The 21,336-nt window shown below is 48.6% G+C and overlaps 1 protein-coding gene across 3 annotated transcripts in view; it reads left to right on the top strand.

Moving 5' to 3' along the window:
• Window positions 1-21,336, top strand: part of GOSR1 (golgi SNAP receptor complex member 1) — a 45,402-nt gene that overhangs the window by 8,832 nt on the left and 15,234 nt on the right. For all 3 annotated transcript variants that reach the window (XM_083715285.1, XM_083715284.1, XM_083715286.1), the window contains exon 6: window positions 1,817-1,891. In XM_083715285.1, the coding sequence (XP_083571411.1) occupies window positions 1,817-1,891 (75 nt within the window). The remainder of the gene's footprint in view (window positions 1-1,816; window positions 1,892-21,336) is intronic.

Genomic DNA, 21,336 nt, shown 5'->3' with positions numbered 1-21,336 from the left:
TAAGTTAGTGCTCTCTGCAGTCGTTAGGGAGCGTGGCCTTCACCTAAGCCCCACCAGGGCAGAAAGGACCCAGAGCCCAAGGGTAGAGAATGTTTTTCAGCCTGAGGGCCAACATTGCCTTTTGGGCAGCCTCTTGTTGACCGCAGACCACTGGTGGACAGAGCCAGAGGAGAAAGTGAGTTGGGCAGTGAAGGTTCGTTTCTATACACACCCCTCTCCAAGTCAGCAGAGAGGTATGATCGGAGTTCAAGGACACAGTTCCAGCCAGGCAAAAACATTTGAGGAGGATGCAAAGCAGGGCCAGCGAGGGCAAGGCCTAGGGGGAGTTCCCAGGGCCTGATAGAAAGACCTGGGGAGCCACTGGACTCCCAACTCCCATCGCACAGGGAGTTGTGACAATGATCAGGGACAATGGGAGTTGTAGTCCAGCAACGTCTGGGCTGGCAAGATTGAAGAAGTCTGGTGTTATGGAGTTAGCTTTGAAAGGCAAGGCAGATCTCTGCTCTTTGTAAGAGACACCAAAGAGGAGCAGGGGGAGAGACACAGCAAAATTTTCTGTTCCAATAAAACCTAGGCTCACAGAGCATGGAAAAGATAGTTTGCCTCATTCCCAAGAAAAATATGCCCTGGGAATTTCTCTTTTGCTTCCCCAAAGCTGTGCAGGATTTGCCAACAGCGAGAATCGGATCTTTGCTTCATGCAAGGAGCCACTCCCTGCTTGTGTTTTCCCTCCAGCAAATATTTACTTTCCTGGAGGCCACTGCTGTTTTGAACCGAGCTCAGCCTGTGGCTGCCTTCTGTCTGCTGAGAACCGCAGAATAGCCTTTCCCTCCCTCCAGAACAGCAAAAGAAGCACTACATGGCTGCGATTGGCAACTGGCTTTTTCACAGAGGCTACAATTTGAATTGCCCAAATGGTGGAAGGAGCAGCGAGGCTGAGCCTGCCTGTTGATTCACTCCCAGGCAACTTGGTGGCACAGCCAACATTCTGTTCTGCTGGGGCTTGGGGCCTGCAGACACTGTTAGAAACTGAGGTATATAAAGGTAAAGGGACCCCTGACCATTAGGTCCAGTCGTGACCGACTCTGGGGTTGCAGCGCACATCTTGCTTTATTGGCCAAGGGAGCTTGTGTACAGCTTCCGGGTCATGTGGCCAGCATGACTAAGCCGCTTCTGGAGAACCAGAGCAGCATACGGAAATGCCATTTACCTTCCCACCGGAGCGGTACCTATTTATCTACTTGCACTTTGACGTGCTTTCGAACTGCTAGGTGGGCAGGAGCAGGGACCGAGCAACAAGAGCTCACCCCGTTGCAGGTATTCGAACCGCCGACCTTCTGATCGGCAAGCCCTAGGCTCTGAGGTTTAACTCACAGCGCAACCCGCGTCCCTGAGATATATAAACTAGGCACCAAATGGCTCCTTGAACCAAGATTACAGTCACCAAAACAGAATGCCTAATTGCCATTTTGTGGCAAGGCGGCTCTAAAGTCCTATTTATCAAATGATGGACTGACTGTGATTGATTGCCACTTAAACATCTGACTAGTTCAGATGACAGCCTTGAGCTAGGTTAAGAGCTTTGAGAACTTAAAGAAGAAAAGTCCCTTGATCCAGCGACAGTCCACATTTATACTGGCCTGTTCCAACCTCTTTTTATTAATGGTGACATGGACCATTCATAACGTAGAAATATTCTTCTGTGAGCTGGGCAGTGGGGCGGGGTAAGTGAAGACAAGCTGCAACAATTAACTACAACATGGTTCACTGCTCCTGCAATCTCATTTTGGGGGGACTTTCTACCTTTATCTTCCAGGTCCTACAAAAGCGGGTGTGGCGTCAACAACAGGAGGACAGAGCTTTTCTTAAAGGAACACGAGCACCTTCGGAAGTAAGTCTGTGCCTAGTATCCGATTATTCCTCAAAGAGAACTGGTCGCCACCCACGATACCTCCTGTCATAATCCACTGTTTTCTACATCTAGGGGACGTTTCCAGCAGGGGTGTCTGTGTTAGACTCTTGCAGCCAGAAAAGCCAAGGAGCCCTGTGCCACCTTAAAGCAGTGGTGGGCACTGCCCATTGGGCCTGGTTAGGCAAAAAGCAAGGAGCCCAACAGCAGGTGGCGCCAGAGAAAACTAATTCTGGCTTTGTACCTGTCCTCCATCCTGCTGATTTCTATGAGGGACAACACTGAGACTAAAGAGGAGGAAGAAGGCAGGCAGGGCAACCTCCTGGATTGGTTATGAGTAGAAAGGCAGGCAGGTGAGGGGCAGGCTGAGAGCAGGCGCTGGTTGGTGGGGCACAGTCTCATTCATCCAGATGGACAATGTGACCCTGCTGGCTGGGGTTGATGGGAGCTGTAGTACAAAACAGCTTGAGGGCCACCGGTTGGCAAAGGCACCCTTGCTCAAATGTCATTTTTTTACAGCGGTGCTTAGCAATGTACAGCTCAGTTGCCTACACAGACTTCCCTTACATTATTTAGAGTGTTAGGGGAAAAAGCAAATCAGTGAAATGCTTTTTTAAAAAAACAACAACGTACTGATTTCACTGTGCCTCTGAAGACATATAATGTGCTTCCTAGGGATAATGATATTATTATTATTTCACTTTTAGATTTTAGATGTGTTTCTGTCTCTTCCCATTGTGCAGCTTCACTTCCAGTGTGCTCCTTCATTAGGCATCTGATTAATTTTATGAAACTGCATTCCTAAAAAAAATCTGCAGGGAAATGTGATAGCAGCAGGATGCTTTCTGCAAAAGCCATAGCAGCATGTGGGCTCCAGGGGGCGCTCTTCCCCTCGAGAAGAGCCGTTCTCCAATATCTGCTCCTGGTGAAGGCAGTTGTTATTTTCTGTAATCAAAGGTGCATAAAAACCTCTTACAGGAAATGGCTTTTTAAATTTTTGCTTGGTTGTGATAGGCCAAGGAATCTGATAAACCGCGTCTGTGCATCCCTCAGTTTCCCCATGGGGCTCTCGCTGGCATTTGCAAAGTTTGGAAGGGCTGAGGGAGGGGCATCCATTGATTTTCACTTGCTGGATGTCTGTTGCGAACAGATAATGGGCAAATGTTGTTAGTTAGAAGTGTCCTGAAGCTTTGAGTACCTTCTGGCTTTGAAACGTCGGTGGAGGAAGGGAGCGTGCAGTGTGGTGTAGTGGGTGGAGCAGGAATAGGGGACTTGCGGGCTATTTGGTGGCTGGTGTTCATTGGGACTGGTAGGATGTAGGGCAGCAGTAGGCTGAACAGTGGGAAGCAGCATCGTCCTTGCGATCAGTACTTTGCCAAGTTAAAGCCAATTCTGCCCTAAGAGAAACTAGATTCTGTGACCTGCATAAATAATTCTGCATGCTCTATTCCCTAGGGAGGGGAGCCATGAGCTGCTCAATAGGGCTCCGAAGCACACACCCCCACACACCCCATAATAGCAGCCCCACTCTGTCACCTCTCTGCCTACTGAGATTTCAGCAGATAGGCCATGTGCCTTATAAGGACTAGAAACTTCATATTTAAAGGCCAAAGTTCTCAGCAAGCGACATTCTGCAGCCTGTGGATTTTTACTTCCGTTGTATTTGCGGAACTTCTGTACAAATCCCATTGTGACAAATAAGGAGCAACTCCCATTTATCATGGTTTATGACAATTTCTGTGCCAGATTGATTCCTGGTGCATTGTGGCCCCTCATGCATAATTTGCAGGTATCGCAAATTTGCAGGTACAGCACCTGTCAGGCAAGTCCCCAAGGATCCATTTGTCTTGAATATTCTTACTAAGAAAGCGCAAGACTTTAAATGTGTGTGTGTGTAGTTTGATGGATATGCCACAAATCTTGACGACTAAAAAAAGACATCTATTCATCACATCTTTTCTAATACGGTTTTTGACCGAAAGCTAATTGAGTTGGCTGCTGAGGCTGATAAAACACTTTCTCAATCCATCTCGTGGAAGACAACCTCCCTTTCCCTTTCCAGGTTGATAGAGGACAGGTAGATTCCCTTCCTCCCTTGGGTTTTAGGAAGTCATCCATCAGTTTCCAGCCAGATGAGAGGAGCAGTCCCTCCCCTCCACCAGAAGTCTAAGAATATGAAAAGATAAGAACTCTGCTGGATCAGACCACAGGGGGGGCATCTTAGTCCAGTATCCTGTTTTCACAGTGGCCAACTAGGTATTGTCTATCGTGTGAAACCCACAAGCAGGATCCAAACACAAGAGCGCTTTCCCTTCTTATGGTTTCCAACAACTGGTATTTGTAAGCATCGCTGTCTCCAACTGTGGAGGCAGAGCAAAGCCATCCTGGCTGGCAGCCATCAAAAGCCCTCACTGAGCTTGTCTAATCCTCTTTGCAAGCCATCCAAGTTGGTCTCCGCCACAGCCTCCTGCAGGAGCGAGTTCCGTAGGTGAACGATGCCTTGTGTGAAGAAGACGGATTTTCTTTTATCTGTTCTGAGTCTTCCAACATTCACCCACAATTCTAGCATTATGAGAAAAGGAGGAAACTCTTCTCTGTCCAGACTCTCTTTAACTTCTCATGTGGCCAGCCTGAATACTTTCGCTTGACCCAGGGATCCAGGCACTGCTCTCTTTCCTCGCAGCCCAGCCCCACCTCCTTCCTCTGCTTAATTGCCGTGGACGTTTGCGGCACTCTGGGTGGGTGGCTTGTCAGGATCGATGCAGCTCTGGCCCTGCTGCTACGGGACTGGAGGGTTTTTCTGGCCGGAAAGCCTTGCGCTCCTAATGCAATTTCCTTTTTGAGAGTGGGGCTCTCTAGCCCAGAGCAGAGAGAGAGAGAGAGAGGCAGCAGCTGTAGTGTGGCAGCTTTAATGGTGGGGATTTGCAACCTTGCATCATCCCAAGAGTATTTTGCCTGTAGCTCGGTCGGCATTTTGCCTATTTTATTATTATCATTTACAAAAATGTAATATCCAAGGCTTTGAGGCTAGAGTGCTTATAGCATGCTTGCATTCTTTGAAACCATATAGAAGGTACCTTGTGGTTACTGATTCCTCAGCTGTAGTTCCCCCTACCTATCCTGATTGCCAGCTGGATGGTACCCTTCCAAGCTCCGGCCCCCTTTCATTTTCCCCATGGGATGTTTTCAAGCAGTGCGCTTTCCATCCTGCTCCATCTCAGGAAGGGCCAAGGGGCCCTTCAGCAGTGTTTGTTTAGACAGGTCAGGTGGAGGGACCGGAAAACCCCACCGACGCCTGTGCAAGCCTTGATATATGTCGACGGATTCTCTGCTCGGGAATTAGCTCTGTTGTTTCAGCCTTTGCAAAGGAGACCGCAGCTGCTGGGCAGCTTCCACTCAGGAGCTTACCTTACCGGTAGCCACAGATTAATGGGCTTGTTTCCAAATATGCAGGGTTGTTTTGCAACTGTTCTCGAAGCCCCTAAATATTCATTTCCATTTATTAGACTGATTCGTCACTTGTCACCCAAAGGTCTCCGAGCATCTTACAACAAAAGAAAGATATACAATACATAGTACCATGGGGGGGAAAGTTGGGGGGGGGAATCATGTAATACATTAATATTTCATATAAGATGGCATCCGTTTTTTTAAAAAGTGAAATATTAAACAAAGCGATACTCAGATCTACTAATTAACAAATAAACGAAACCTCAACCTCCCCCTAGACCCAAAATCATTCACACTGAACCAGCAATTTCCCCCCTTTAACCTCCCCACCCCACCCAGGAGTCTGGGGTCAAGGCCAGCTGTTATAAACCTGTGTCCTCCAGGGATGGTCCCGCGTCTCTCCTCTTCCTGCAGGAGGGAGAAGTAGCAAAGCAGGAAGATCGTAATAAAAGATTTAGCTGCTGATGGGGGTGCAGATGTCAAGGCTGGCTGTTCCAAATCTGGGGTGGGTGGGAGGGAGCAGGGTCCTAAGGGGATGTATACAGGTAACTCCCATTTTGCACGCGCGACCACTGAGGCATAGGCCGTTTTCGGTCCCAGAAGAGGGTGGGGCAGATCATCTGCTTTTCATGCAGAAGGTCCCAGGTTCAATCCCTAGCATGCCCAGGTAAGGCTGGGAGAGAGACTCCTGCTTGAATCCCTGAAAAGCTGCTGCCGGTCAGTGTAGTCCTTGCTGAGCTAGATGGGCCAACGGACCGACTTCGTTTCAGGCAGCTTCCAATGTTCCTATTTAAATTAGCCTTTAGTTCATACCCATGAGGACTGGGGTCTTGCTCTATGTTACAGGAAGGACCAAAGCTCAGTTGGCAGAGCATCTGCTTTGCATGCTGAAAGTCGCAGGTTCAATCCCCAGGAGCATCTCTGGTAGGGCTGGGGAAAGGCTCCTCCCTGAATCCCAGGAGAGCTGCTGCCAGTCAGTGTTGACAGTATTGAGCTAGAGGGACCAGTGGCTTGACATGCTGCCTTGGGCTGGTGGGAGCCATAGTCCAGAACATCTGGAGGGCACCCAGTTAAGTAAGGTCAAGTTAGAGCCTTAAGCATTACACCTGGCGCTCCAGACTGCTCTCTGAAACAAGTGGGTCACCCCAGAAATGGTGGCTTTGGAAGGGACCCCGGGGGTCATCTAGTCCAACCCCCTGCAATGCAGGAATCTAGCAGAGCATCCCTGACACATGGCCATCCAACCTCTGTTTGGAAACCTCTGCTGAAGGAGAGTCCATCCACCCCCTTTTGAGGCAGCCCGTTCCGCTGTTGAGTTGGAATCCGAATGTTTGTTTGCATTAGGGATGCCCAGGCAGAGATGCTGCTCTGCCCATCCTGCGTATGAGTAATAAGTGAAGCAGCTCCTGGGTTTCCTTGATGACCAGCTCTGCAAAGCACCTCTCCCTTTCCCTGCCCCACTTTCCCCGGCTAATACCCTTTTAGGCGAGCAGAGTAAATAATTCATCCATTTGTGTGGTTCTCCTTTCTCCCCCCACCCCCCCATGGCCTTCCCTCCTGTAGCGGGCGAGTCTTTCCATCAAATGGAGGCACAGGGCTGGGTGATGAATGGACAGACTTCAGCTGCTCATCCTGCAAAGTGCTGGGCTAAGAGGAAATGAGTTTGTCAGCTCAGCACTCACTTCTGTGTGTGTGTGTGTGTGTGTGTGTGTGTGTGTGTTTTGGAGAGTGTAGCCCTGAGAGCTTCTGAAGCTTAATGGCTTATGGGGGGGGGGGAGGAGTAATTTCCTAAATCAGCACTGAAGGAATTCATTTGTATGTGTAAAGTGTTTTTTTCTGGGGGCAGTATAGAATACCAAGGATGGTTAGAGCCTGCCTTCTCTCCATGAAGACCTGGTTTACCTCTGAAGGGTGGAAGCTCTTGGCGTCAGGCCTTGCTAGGTGGCCTTCCCTGAATGCCTGCAGTTCTGCTCCCCCCACCTGGAAAAGGTTCAGAAAAGGGCAGCCCAATGTGTTCAGGGTGTTGAGGAGCAACTCCCCTATGAAAGACGCCAACTTGGATGGCTCTAAAAGAGGATTGGACTTATACATGGAGGGTAAAGTAAAGGTAAAGGGACCCCTGACCATTAGGTCCAATTGTGACCAACTCTGGGGTTGTGGCGCTCATCTCGCTTTACTGGCCGAGGGAGCTGGCGTTTGTCCGCAGACAGCTTCTGGGTCATGTGGCCAGCATTACTAAGCCGCTTCTGGCGAACCAGAGCAGCACACGGAAACGCCGTTTACCTTCCCGCCGGAGTGGTACCTATTTATCTACTTGCACTTTGACGTGCTTTCGAACGGCTAGGTGGGCAGGAGCAGGGACCGAGCAACGGGAGCTCACCCCATCGCGGGGATTCGAACTGCCAACCTTCTGATCGGCAAGTCCTAGGCTTTGTGGTTTAACCCACAGCGCCACCCGTGTCCCTATACATGGAGGAGAAATAACAACTATTATTATTATTATTACTATTACTATTTTATTTTACTTTTTATATGCCACCCATAAGACTGGGTTGCCTCAGCCACTGTGGGTGGCTCCCAGCAAAATATGAAAAGCACAATTAAACATCAAACATTAAAAACATTTTCATAGTTATCTGGTGTGCCTCTGTGGAAACAAGATGTTGGACTAGACGGGCCGTTGGCCTGATCCATCAGGCTCTTCTTATCTTTTTAACTTGCAACATTTGGGCACTGGTGTCTCTTAAAGTAAAGGTGAGTCAAGGGAGGGCGTTCCACAAATGGAGAGCCACCACTAAAAAGGCCCTGTCACAGGTCAGTGGCCGTCTAGCAGAGCATGGCTTAGAAGCATGGCCCACCACTGGAAGCAGGAGGCTGGTCTGGAGTGGCTGGCCCAGTAAGGCAGCAGAGGCAAGCAGTGGGATAACTTAGGGACCTGGTTCTCCACAGGCAGCACAGATGCCCCATCAGGCAGTCGCCAGGTGGAATATGCATTGGTATAGTGAGGGTTTTTTTAGCCATCCATGCCCATTGCGTACAGGAACCAGCAGGAAGCGATGTCTACTGATTCTCCGCCTCTCCACCACTGTTGTGAAGGGGAGCAGACTGGTGAAGCATGAGGAGAAAGTCCAGGGTGAGCCCCCTTGGTGGGGTGGGGGGCCCTGGCAGATGCCCTGCCATATTGACCGGTGGGGCCACCCCCCACTCCTCGTCTCCCCCCTCAGAGTTCCCATTTATGGAAACAATGGCTGTGATGGAGGAGCACAGTTACATAACGGAGCCAGGCAGGTCCTTGAACAGCTTAATTAGGGTTTTTCTGCGTGCCTGTGAGTGCGTGCGCAGGATGCTCCAAGGGGCAGAGGAGCTCTCCTGGGCTTCCTTATTATTACCATTACTATTGTTGTTGGTATTTATAAATAACCAGCATGAAAGGCAGATGCGGTAGAGAGAGTGGGCTTGCTTGAGCATCATTAGTACAGATAACAGCCGGTCTTTTATGTCTGTACGTGCATTTCTTTCATCTGTTTTCCCTGGCAAGGGATTTACCCAATATATATATATTAAAATCAGAGCACAAGAGCTAGTACAGCAGTTTTACATATATATATAGAGAGAGAGAGAGAGAGAGAAAACTCTCATGCACGCACAATAACTTGTGCAGCAGTTTTCTCTTTATATATACTAGCAACTCCCCATTTGCATATGGGTTGCGTTCCTGGTTATTGCAAATGCCAGCCCGTTCCGCCACCTTCCAGGGCCAAAAGTGGTGTGCCTGTCAGCAGTCACACATTAATTGGACGCGTGCAGAATGGTCTCTGCTTGTATATCAGAACACAAGAACTCGTGCAGCAGTTTTCTCTGTATATGCTAGAATACAAGAACTCATAGAACTGTTTTCTCTTGCCCCCACCCCCAATATATATATACAAGAACTTAAACAGCAATTTTCGGCAATTGAGACCTGAGGTTCCACCTTTAGCCCAAAACGCATTTTGGGGACCCACTTTTTTTTTGTTAATTGTTTATTTGTACAGTGATCATGCTGTGGCTTTGACCCACTGCAACCCAGTAGTTCAGGAGTTGAGAAATCTTTTCTTTTTTCCCCCAGCCCAAGGGCCGCATTCCTTCCTGAGCAACCTTCTGGGGGAAGCAGCGGGTGCAGATTCTGTACACCCTCCTCTCTCTATTCTCCACCCAGGAGGCATGACCATAGTTCAAGGACACTTTTCCCAGCCAGGCAGAAGCAGTCATGGGAGGATGTGAAGCAGGGCCAGGGAGGGGTGTGGCCTTGAGAAAGGAGGCGTGGCTGGGGAGATTCCCGAGGGCCACCTAAAGAGGCCCAGGCTTGAGGGTCCCTACTTGCAGATTCTGACCAGTGCTGTCTGGGGCTGATGGGAGTTGCAGTCCAAAACACCCAGAGAGCATTAGGTCTGCAAAGGCTGGTACAAACTGATCCTATTATATTCTTCCCTGTCTGATTCTTACAACTGCCAGTTCATAAGGACGAAAAACGCCTGGTCACCACGCTCTTTAACATTTGCTCTATTAGATTTTTATCGTATTTTGTGTATTCCAAGCCCCAAATGACGGGCAGAGCAAGGGTAATAGAGGGTGGGTGCAGACTAATCTGGTTATACCCTTGGCTTTCCTTTTGGTTGGCAGTTTGTGTCAGAGGAGGTGAGCTTCCAGCCAGTGGAGGGGAGAGAAATGGCATTGTTGCAAGATTTCCTAGGAGTGGCGTTCCAGGGCAAGCATCCCTAATGGCAATAAATATTTATTTATTTGCTTGATCGTAAATCCACAGCAATGGGACACGGGTGGCGCTGTGGTCTAAGCCACAGAGCCTAGGACTTGCCGATCAGAAGGTCGGCAGTTCAAATCCCCGCGACGGGGTGAGCTCCCGTTGCTCGGTCCCTGCTCCTGCCCACCTAGCAGTTTCAAAGCACGTCATGTGCAAGTAGATAAATAGGTACTGCTCCAGCAGGAAGGTAAACCGTGTTTCTGTGCGCTGCTCTGGTTCACCAGAAGTGGCTTAGTCCTGCTGGCCACATGACCCGGAAGCTGTACGCCGGCTCCCTCGGCCAGTAAAGCGAGATGAGCGCTGCAACCCCAGAGTTGTCTGCGACTGGACCTGATGGTCAGGGGTCCCTTTACCTTTAAACCCACAGCAAATGCGCATTGTTTAGACCAGGTGTGGCAGACCTCAGCCTTGCAGGGTACACTTTGTTCATTAGTTACTGGAACCCTGGCGTTGACAGAGTGAGGTGTTCAAGATTGGAGCTCAGGTGGCAGCACCTTCTACCAAGACAGACCATTGTTCCATCAGACTTAGCTTTGCCCACACTGGCTGGCAGTGACTTTCCAGGCTGTCAGTCAGAGGTTGCCCTCGACCCTTCCTACGTTTGAACCCAGGATCTTCTTCATGTAGATCAGGTATTCTGCCAAGGGGCTCTAAATTTTATGGAATACATAAATAAACGGAGTGTAGGGTTCACAGGCACCTCCCATGCACAGGAGTCTGGCTGCACTTTGCCCAAAATACCTTTATCCTTATGGTGCTTCTGCCTCCAACCCACCCACCCTTGGTCCTGCCAGCAAAGTCTGCAAAGGGCTCCAACTGGACGAAGAGTCTCCACTTGTCAGATTGCAACATAGCTTTTAAGAGCTCTGATAAAAGAAGCCCAGTTTGGCACTTCTAAATTGCTCGCTCAGCTAGGAAGATCGCTAAATAAAACTGCTGTCCTATCCTACCTGTTCTCTCCCAGATGGGCAAGGTGCTTCTCTTTTTCTCCCCTTCTTTCTCTCTCTCTCTCTCTCTCTCTGCAGAGTTTTGAATCACCCTGGTGCTTTGCTATTTTTGATGCTCCGGTGGCTTGAACCAAAATATACTCTTCTATAAAAAATAAATTAAGTGTAGGAGAGCAAGAAGGGCTGCTGTTGGAACTGCAGAACACACACATTCCTCTCCAGCTGGTTCCCCGTTGAATTTCTTTCTTGCTTTGTTTTTTGTAACTTCGAAAGGATGCAATAAGGCGAATGTTCCTTGAAGCTTTGGCAGGATGACTTGTGTCTTTATGAACGTTCTGCTTGCGGTGTGGTGAGGTCACGCTGCTCACTCCCTGCACGGAGGAAAGGATTCACAGCTGGAGGTTGAAGAACTCTCCCTTTGCATGCAGGGCCTTCTGGGTTCAGTCCCCAACAGCATCTCCAAGTAGGGCTCGGAATGCCCCTCCTTGAAACCCAGGAGATCTGCTGCCAGCCAGGGAAGGCAGTACTGAGCTAGATGGCCCAGTGGTTTGACTCGGCAGAAAACAGCTTCCTCTGCTCCTCTTTAAACCATCTCTTTATTTCGAATCATGACGCGGGTGGCGCTGTGGGTTAAACCACAGATCCTAGGACTTGCTGATCAGAAGGTCGGCGGTTTGAATCCCCGTGACGGGCTGAGCTCCCGTTGCTCGGTCCTTGCTCCTGCCAACCTAGCAGTTCGAAAGCACGTCAAAGTGCAAGTAGATAAATAGGTACCGCTCCAGCGGGAAGGTAAACGGCGTTTCCGTGCGCTGCTCTGGTTCGCCAGAAGCGTCTCAGTCATGCTGACCACATGACCCGGAAGCTGTACGCCGGCTCTCTCGGCCAGTAAAGTGAGATGAGCGCCGCAACCCCAGAGTCGGCCACGACTGGACCTAATGGTCGGGGTCCCTTTACCTTTACTTATTTCGAATCATGAGGGCTAGCATCATGATTCTAGGGAAAGGGCCGCAGCACAGTGGCAGAGCATCACCTTTGCATGCAGAAGGTTCCAAGTTCAATCCCCAGCGGCATCTCAAGGTAGGGCTGGGGCAGAACCCTGTTTCAGATTCTGGAGAGCTCCCAGTTAATGCTGACAATACTGAGCTAGATGGACCCGAGAGCCGACTCAGCATAGGACAACTGCCTGTTTAAATCAGTCCTTAATTCAAAACGCTTAGGGGGCTTCCTGGGTTCCTATTTCAGTCCTTTATTCAGAGCCATGAGGACTAGAATCTTTGTTTCTTTTCAGTCAGTTCAGACAGTACTGAGCCTGGTGGACCAGTGGTCAGACTCTCAATAAGGCAGGCTTCCTATGTTCCTTCCCCTGGTGGAAGAGGATGGCTCTTGGCTATTTTTTTAAAAAGTTCCAGCATCCAGATCTTATTAATATTCTCCTTTGAAGTGTATGTACCACTTGCCTCTGCCACCTCTTGCCCAAGCGTGGACTCTGATGTCAGTCTAACAGTGCTTTCATTTAAAAAAAACAAAAACCCAACCAAAACGAGAGAGAAAAGTAAGTTTCTGATCCTTAGTAGATAGTTGTTTACTCCATGCTTTAATTTAAAAAGAGAGAGAGAAGCAAATCAGTAAAAGCTGGATTTTGAGATCCTTAGTCATTGAGCAAATGTGCCTACTTTGTTTTGCATAACTCTGCTGAGATGCTTAATTTGTTCCTGTTTTGCTAATCACAGGGAGGGAGGGGCAAAGGCCAGCCATTTAGCACCTTCCTAAGTGTGCTTCTAAACCCGATCTCCCCCTCCCTGGAGGTTGAGAATTGCCTTAGGCAGGATGTTTTGTTTTGGAAGCATCTGATTCTGCAGGGAAGGAGTGGTTGGAAGGAGGCATGACTTAGGTGAAATGCTCTGGAATGGCTGTTTTCAGTGTTTACTTCTGCTGGTGCGGCATAATGGATGAGTCCAACTTCTTCTGGGCTCTGGGTATGTGCTGGTTACTGAGGCATCTGTGCCTGCGTTGGCATTCTTGTTTGAATATTATTGGATGCACCTTAGCAGATTTATTTTGCAAGTTAAACTTAAATTTTATTTCACAGACTTATTATACCAATTTTTTAAATAAAAAATTAATTACAATTAGGTTGTCGTAACCCATCCTGGGGCCTGCTGGTAAACGGCGGGTAATAAATTTAATTATTGCTATTATTATTATTGCCCCTATGAGGTTTAGGCTGTGTGTGTGTGTGTCAATGCCTCTATCTCTATACATGCATATTTATATTTTAATTAAAAGCAGAGGGCAAAATTGTATCTATTCGTGCAGAAGAGCTCTCATTCCTAATGGCAGGCTGACATTTTCCCATCATTCTCACTATAGCATCCTTAACCCCCCCATGCCTTCTTTTGATTAACATTCAGTCTGATAAGAATATTTTCCTTTTTTTAAGCCTCCCTTAAAACTTTCTCTCTTCTTAGTTTATCTTAACGAAGGCCTCAGTGCCTCCCGTTTCCTTTGAATTATTCTTAATTACAAATCTCTTTTTTTATGTGGGTGGGTGTCCCTATAGAGCTCCTCAACGGTGGTTCCTTTCCAGCAGATTTCTCTGGCTCAGAGCTTTGCAGGGCTGTGAAAAAGCTGAAATGGGTAAGAGTGGGGGGGGGGGAGAGAGAAGCTTTGCATAGTCCATTAGTGAATTACCGGAATTTGTTCTGACAGATGTGGTTGGTGGTAATGACTTACATTAATGCCCGCCCAGTTTTGTTTTTTAAGTTCATTTATCCTGGTTCCTGGGGGAATCTGCTGCAATTACATGGGAGGGTCAGTCTCTCCAGGAACTGGCCTTCCAGGGAGGAGGGAGGGAGGATCCTGGCTTTGGCAGTGCCAGGGAGCAGGCAGATAGGCTAGCCTGGGACCCCCCACCCCCAAGGAGAATGCATAGCCTCCCCCTTCTTCTTACACACAGGGAATCGTGGAATCAGAGAACTGTAGAGTTGCAAGGGACACCCAAAGCGTTGTCTAGTCCAACCCTCTGCATTGCAGGAGTCACAGCTTAAATGCAATAAACTTCCCTTTCACAGAGGATGAAGAGGTAGTGCTGAGCCCCTGTAAAACAGAGCTGTTGCTTTGGAAGACCAGTGGAGATGCTTACATCACTCCCCGCCCCCAAGCACAGCCCTTTTAAAATGTGTTTTTTGCGGGGTTATTGTTTTTATTTTTATTATGTATTTTGTGGTTTTATATTTTGATTTTATTCTGTGAACTACCCTGAGACCTCTGAGTATAGGGCGGTATATAAATTCAACGAATGAATGAATGAATGAATGAAACCTGGTGCCCTCCAGATGTTTTGGACCACAACTCCCAAACATCTGGAGGGCACCAGCTTGAGTAGGCCGGCTTAGAGTAAGGTTACCAGACGTCCCCATTTCCCAGGATTTACAAATCAGTCCCCATACAAAATCCATTAAAGTTGAAAAGTGTCCCCGGATTCATTGAAAAAAATCTGGTAACCTTAGCTTAGAGTGACCTCTGCATCAACGCTAATCGCCATCCCTGTCTTAACTGGAGGACTTGAAGTGGCTTTGCATTTTGGGATGGGGCCTGTCCCCCCAAATCCTATAGGACCCCTCCACTTCCTCCTTACCCCCTGCCACCCAGTGCATCTCTGTTCATATTGAATGGTTCATGGAATGATAGAGGGCCTTCTCAGTAGTGGCGCCCGCCCTGTGGAACGCCCTCCCACCAGATGTCAAAGAGAACAACAACTACCAGACTTTTAGAAGACATCTGAAGGCAGCCCTGTTTAGGGAAGCTTTTAATGTTTGATGTATTACGGTACAGTGGTGCCCCGCAAGACGAACGCCTCGCAAGACGGAAAACCCGCTAGACGAAAGGGTTTTCCGTTTTGGAGGCGCTTTGCAAAACAAATTTCCCTATGGGCTTGCTTCGCAAGACGAGAATGTCTTGCGAGTTCCTGCGGGGTTTTTTCCCTCCCCCCCTTTCCTAAGCCACTTATCAGCTGATCCGCTGATAAGCCGCTTATCAGCTGATCTGCTAAAAGCCGCTAAACCGCTAATAGCGCTAATCCGCTAAGCTGTCAATAGGCTTGCTTCGCAAGACGAAAAAAACGCTATACGAAGAGCCTCACAGAATGGATTAATTTCGTCTTGTGAGGCACCACTGTATTTTAAAATTTTGTTGGAAGCTGCCCAGAGTGGCTAGGGAAGCCCAGCCAGCTGGGTGGGGTATTAATAATAATAATAATAATAATAATAATAATAATAATAATAATAATAATAATAATTGAATCTTAGAGTTGGAAGGGTGCTCCTTCTGAGCTTTAGCCAGCCTGACTTTCTCCCTGCAACTGTTGGCTACTCATGTATACTTCCCCTTTCTTCCATTTCTTATATAGTGGTACCTCGGGTTAAGTACTTAATTCGTTCCGGAGGTCCGTTCTTAATGTGAAACTGTTCTTAACCTGAAGCACCACTTTAGCTAATGAGGCCTCCTGCTGCCGCTGCGCCGCCGGAGCACGATTTCTGTTCTCATCCTGAACCAAAGTTCTTAACCCAAGGTAATATTTCTGGGTTAGCAGAGTCTGTAACCTGAAGCGTATGTAACCCGAGGTACATGCCTTCCTTAACTCTCAGGTCATTGATAAGCTCCTTATGCAGCCACACCGGTTTCCTTAGATGCTTCCCACTTTTCTTTCTCGTTGCTATTATCTGCATTTGGACCTTTAATATTTCTCCTTAGAGAAATGCCTATTTCTTGAACTCCCTTCTCACTGAATATTTCTGACCACAGGATCACACCCAGGAGCTTCTTCAGCTTTTCAAAACTGGCCTTCTTAAAGTCCAGAGTGCGTGTTTCTCTTGCCTCTGTATCCTGAAACCCAGGAGAAGACGAGCACTTCCTCCCAAGTTTCTGAGCACTCCATCAGTCAGTTCCTCCCTATTGGTGAGGACCAGGTCCAAGATAGATGATTCCCCTTGTTGGTTTTTCCAGCTTCCAGGAAATGAAATTGTCAGCGATGCAGTGGAGGAACTCTTGGCAGAGTTTGAGTCCCAACAGATATTGGGGAAGTTGAAGTCCCCCATGGTTGCTATTTCTCTCCTTTTTTAATGTTTGGTAATCTGCTCTCATAAGGCATCATCCAAGTCTTCAGTCTGGCTTGGTGGTCTATAGCAGTAAGGTCACTGTTGTTTCTCTCTCCTACAATTTTTACCCTTATACACTCAATCTCCTTTTCGTGCTCCAGGTCATGTATTTCTTCACAAATGTACACATCCATTTTATACAACGCCACTCCTCCTCCCTTCCTGTTTGGTCTATTCCTTTTGAATAGGTTATACCCCTCAATTCCTACATTCCAGTCAAGAGTCTCATCCCAACAGGTTTCAGTACAGTGGTACCTCGGGTTACATATGCTTCAGGTTACATACACTTCGGGTTACAGACTCTGCTAACCCAGAAATAGTACCTCGGGTTAAGAACTTTGCTTCAGGATGAGAACAGAAATCGTGCTTTGGCTGCGTGGCAGCAGCTGTAGGCCGCATTAGCTAAAGTGGTGCTTCAGGTTAAGAACAGTTTCAGGTTAAGAATGGACCTCCCGAATGAATTAAGTTCTTAACCTGAGGTACCACTGTAATGTATTTGGCCTTTTCAGTAATGTATTTCAGGTCGTATTTGCCATCCTGTGCTAAGAGCTCAAATTCATCTTGTTTCCCATACTCTGTGCATTTGTGTAGAGACAACTGAAACCATGAGTCGTTCCCTCCAGCTGCTGCCTTCCTGTAGTTTCTTTCCCTTTAGCAGGTTTCTGGAGCACCACCTCAATTTCCTGTGCATCAGTGAAGCTATTATCCCCAGTGCCAGGTTGCACGGTTCGATCCCTGCAAGCGGCTCCTTTATTCTTAAGCACAGTTCTTTTTCCATCTTAGTTCTCCTTTGCGGCCTTCTGCTTGGGCAGGAGAGCAGCGCTCCCCTCCATCTGCTCTCCAAACGGAAGTGGCTCAGCCTTGAAAGCAGCCTTTCATCTCCAGCCCTTAGCAGCTCTGTAACTTCCCTTCTGCAGATCATGGGCTCTGCCTTCATCGTGCTGCATAGAAGCATCCTCACTCAAAGCCCTACATTCCAACAACACGTAAATGAGGATTGTCGCTGCTCGGCTCTGTGGATATTTTGGGATGGCGATGGGATGATGTATCACTTACATTGTTTCAGGAGTCGCAGCGCTAAGCCCTGGAGCTCTGACGGCCCCAAGGACGTGCCCACACCAGCTAATAACGGGGGGCAAAATGTAGTTCTTCACCCCACACATTCGATTTCTGAAAGAGAGATAACTTATTTCAGAGACCACTGGGTTACAGTTAATGTACTTGTCACTTTCTTGCTCCACCCAGTGTGTGAGGATGAGGGTGGGAGCATCCTCTGTTCATAGGGTTCCTGGCTGGACTGTCTTCCTTCAAGCATCCGAGCTGGAGCAGTGGTGTGGGGCTTGGGTGCGTCCAGGAATCTATGCAGGCAGGCTTGGCAGAATCTCTGCTGGCAAGTGCTCTCCCTGTTGCAGGAACAGCAGGATAGAATTGCAAGCTTAATAAATGAACCACGGCTGCAAAGGATTGAAATGAGGTGCGGCCTGGTCAGAGCTCATGGTGAGCAGACTGAGAATGGACGAGGTCCATCACGGTTCGGGGACACATTGGCAGCCAGGTAAAAACGCACAGGATGCAGAATGGGGATAGAGAAGGGCATGGCTTGTGGAGAGTTTCAAGGGCCAGACAGAGTGAACTGGAGGGCAATAGTTGATTGGTGCCAGTTGAAAAGGGAACATGAGTCTAAGAGGTCTAACTTAGGGCTGTCATATGTCTAGAATTTCCTGGACATATCCGGGATCCGTCCCTGCCAGGGATTCTTTAGCCGTGATTCCTGCATGGCCAGGGGTTGGACTAGATGACTCGGGGGGTCCCTTCAAACCCTATGATTCCATGAGGCAGTTCTTCGGGAATTCCTTTTCAAAGCCACGATTGACTGTAAACAAGGTGCTTTGTGTTGGGTCATCTTTCTTGGAAGACGCCGGCTGCTGCTGTTCTTGGATCCGGGCCATTAGCTTGCATCAGCATCTTTATACGCCATCCCTTTCCAAGAGGCGTGTTGTTGTTGTTTTAAAAAATGTTTCTGTCAGCTCTCCATCTGTCTTGCCAGGTAAAAGAAGGAGGAGAAGGGTGGGGAGGGGTAAGTTGCATGTTTGGAGCACATGGCAAATCCATTCCTTATCAGTCCATTTTTAGATGTTTTAGAAGGTCTGGCCCTTAGCAATTTCCAGAATGCAAAAAGAGCCCTGCTGAATCAGGCCAAAGGCCCATCATCCTGTTCTCACAATGGCCAGCCAGGTGCCCCTTCTGGGAAACCCACAAGCAGGATCTGGGCCCAAGAGCAGCTCCCCCCTCCTGTGGTTTCCAGTATTGAGAAATTGCTGCTTCAGACCGTGAAGACGGAGCATAGCTGCCATGCTTAGTAGCCATTGACAGCTTGAATTTATCTAGTCCTCTCTTAAAGCCAGGACGCGGGTGGCGCTGTGGGTTAAACCACAGAGCCTATTGGGCTTGCTGATCAGAAGGTCGGCGGTTCGAATCCCCGTAGCTCGGTCCCTGCTCCTGCCCGTAGCTTGGTCCCTGCTCCTGCCAACCTAGCAGTTCGAAATTATGTCAAAGTGCAAGTAGATAAATAGGTACCACTCTGGCGGGAAGGTAAATGGCGTTTCCGTGTGCTGCTCTGGTTCCCCAGAAGGGGCTTAGTCCTGCTGGCCACATGACCCGGAAGCTGTACACCGGCTTCCTCAGCCAATAAAGCGAGATGAGCGCCGCAACCCCAGAGTCGGCCACGACTGGACCTAATGGTCAGGGGTCCCTTTACCTTTACCTCTTAAAGCCATCCATGGTGGTGGTCCTCGCTGCCCCCCGCAGGAGTGAGCTCCATAGTCTAGCTTTGTGCTTTTCCTCGGAAAAGTGCGAGCCGCAAACTCTCCTTGGAAGGTTTTGGAAAACGGCCCGGATTTCCTCGCTCTCCTCCACCCACCGCCCTGTTGCCTTTTGAAAATATAAACCCAGCTTTCTTGACGCTGCTGCTAATTACTCCATTAGTGCATATGGGGCTTGTTTATTTCTCTTGATCTTAAAACAATGCGGGTGCCTACTGAGAAGGCCTCTCTCTGGGGCTGTGTCACTAGCCCCGTGTACTTTGCAAAAGCATTTCAGCTCCAGATCAAACGGGGCACGTGATGCGTCTCCCGTGGCACCTGGAAATCTAGGTCTGCCATTAGTTGTCTGAAATGTTAAGAATTCTAGAGTTGCACGGGAACCCCAAGGGCCATGTAGTCCAGCCACCTGCAGTGCAACCCCTCCCTCAAATGCTTCTGTTTTGAGAATCTCGATCAAAAAATGTGTGGTCATGTAGACGAGGCCCAAGCCTGTGAACTTTGCCCATCCATTTTGAAGCACCGCACTTTAAAATTCATGGAGAATCCTGGAAGCTGTAGTTTGTTGTGGGTCCTGGGAATTGTGGTGCTGTGAGGTTAACGAACCGCCGTCCCCAGGATTCCTTGGGGGAAGCCATGACTGTTAAAGTGGTGTAACAAGAGTGCTTTAAACATGCCTAGCTTCTTCATGCAAAGTAGCTGCTCTTCCACTCAGCTACCTCTTATGCTGCGTCCAGCTAGCTGTGTGTTGTCTACACTGACTGGCAGCAGCTCTCTGGGGTTCCAAACAGAGGAAGGTCACCTAATCTTCATTTTAGCTGGAGAGGCTTTCAGGAGACCTTCTGCATGCGAAGCAGGGGCTTTAACCCTTGAGTGTCCAGAGGAGTGTTGCTGAAATTCCCAACAGGCTTAAACACATCCTTTGTTATCTAAACTAAAACCAGAGACACACTTCACCACTTTCAGCCAAGCTGGTTTTGTTCTAAAGCATGTGGAGAATTTCCCATCCTCAGATGAACACCTGGGTTGCATCAGAGTAGACCCACTGAAATAAATGGACCTGTATTCGTCATGTCCAAGGATTTCAGTGGGTCTTCACATGATTGGATCCTAACCTTCTATGTTTCTGTATTGGGGAGACACCTTCAGAACAGTAACTCATACAGAGAGGCAACGTTCTCCTTTCTTTTCTGTATCATACCGTCCTTGATTTATTTTCAGTATTACTGTATTATTATTTTGTAACCCCTTTTCCATGTGTTTCCATGATATTACTCAGGGGGTGCCGTGCATTCCAAAGTAAGAATCTGTTAGGTTTCTCCCCCCCCCCACTCCTCCGTTCCACTCCTTAAATTAGATAAAATGTGGGCATCTTGCTTTGGCATCTGCTCCCTGCAAGGGGTTTAAATATATTTTGAGAAAATATGGGGCAGGTGGGAAGGGGGGGGGGACTCTGCAAAAAGTTATGTTGCCTTAGGGAAGCGTTCTGCTAAATGTGGAAATCCATGCGCTGAGATGGGGAGGGGTGGCGGCAGCGAGGGGGAACTTTTTGTAAAACTTAGCAAATGAGCAGATTCTCTCTCTCTCCTTCTCTGCAAACTGGAGGCGGAATTCTGCTCTCGGGGGGCTCACGGGCTCTTTCTCGGAGCTCAGCAGCAAGCTGAAATCAGCAGGCAAGCAGTTGCAGAGTTTGGGGTCTGGGGAGGAAGAAAACGTTGCACCTGGGTCCTGCTTGTGGGCTTCTCATTGGGGGCACCTGGTTGGCCACTGTGAGATCTGGATGCTGGACTAGATGAGCCCCCTTTGGCCTGATGTGGTGTAGTGGTTCAGAGCGGTGGGCTCGTAATCTGGTGAACCAGGTTCACTTCCCTGCTCCTCCACATGCAGCTACTGGGTGACCTTGGGCCAGTCACACTTCTTTGAAGTCTCTCAGCCCCACTCACCTCACAGAGTGTTTGTTGTGGGGGAGGAAGGGAAAGGAGAATGTTAGCCGCTTTGAGACTCCTTAAAGGGAGTGAAAGGCGGGGTATCAAATCCAAACTCTTCTTCTCCTCTTCTCAGCCCCACTCATCTCATAGAGTGTTTGTTGTGGGGGAGGAAGGGAAAGGAGATTGTTAGCCGCTTTGAGACTCCTTAAAGGGAGTGAAAGGCGGGATATCAAATCCAAACTCTTCTTCTTCTTCTTCTGATCCAGCAGGCCCTTACATTCATACCAACTTGAACCCTTCCTGTGGCGGTAGCAGTCAGGCCATAT

Source organism: Podarcis gaigeae (assembly GCF_964106915.1).
Source record: "Podarcis gaigeae genome assembly, chromosome: 15".
Taxonomy (NCBI): domain Eukaryota; kingdom Metazoa; phylum Chordata; class Lepidosauria; order Squamata; family Lacertidae; genus Podarcis; species Podarcis gaigeae.
The sequence above is the reverse complement of the archived record's forward strand: the minus strand, read 5'-3'. Positions and strand labels throughout refer to the sequence as shown.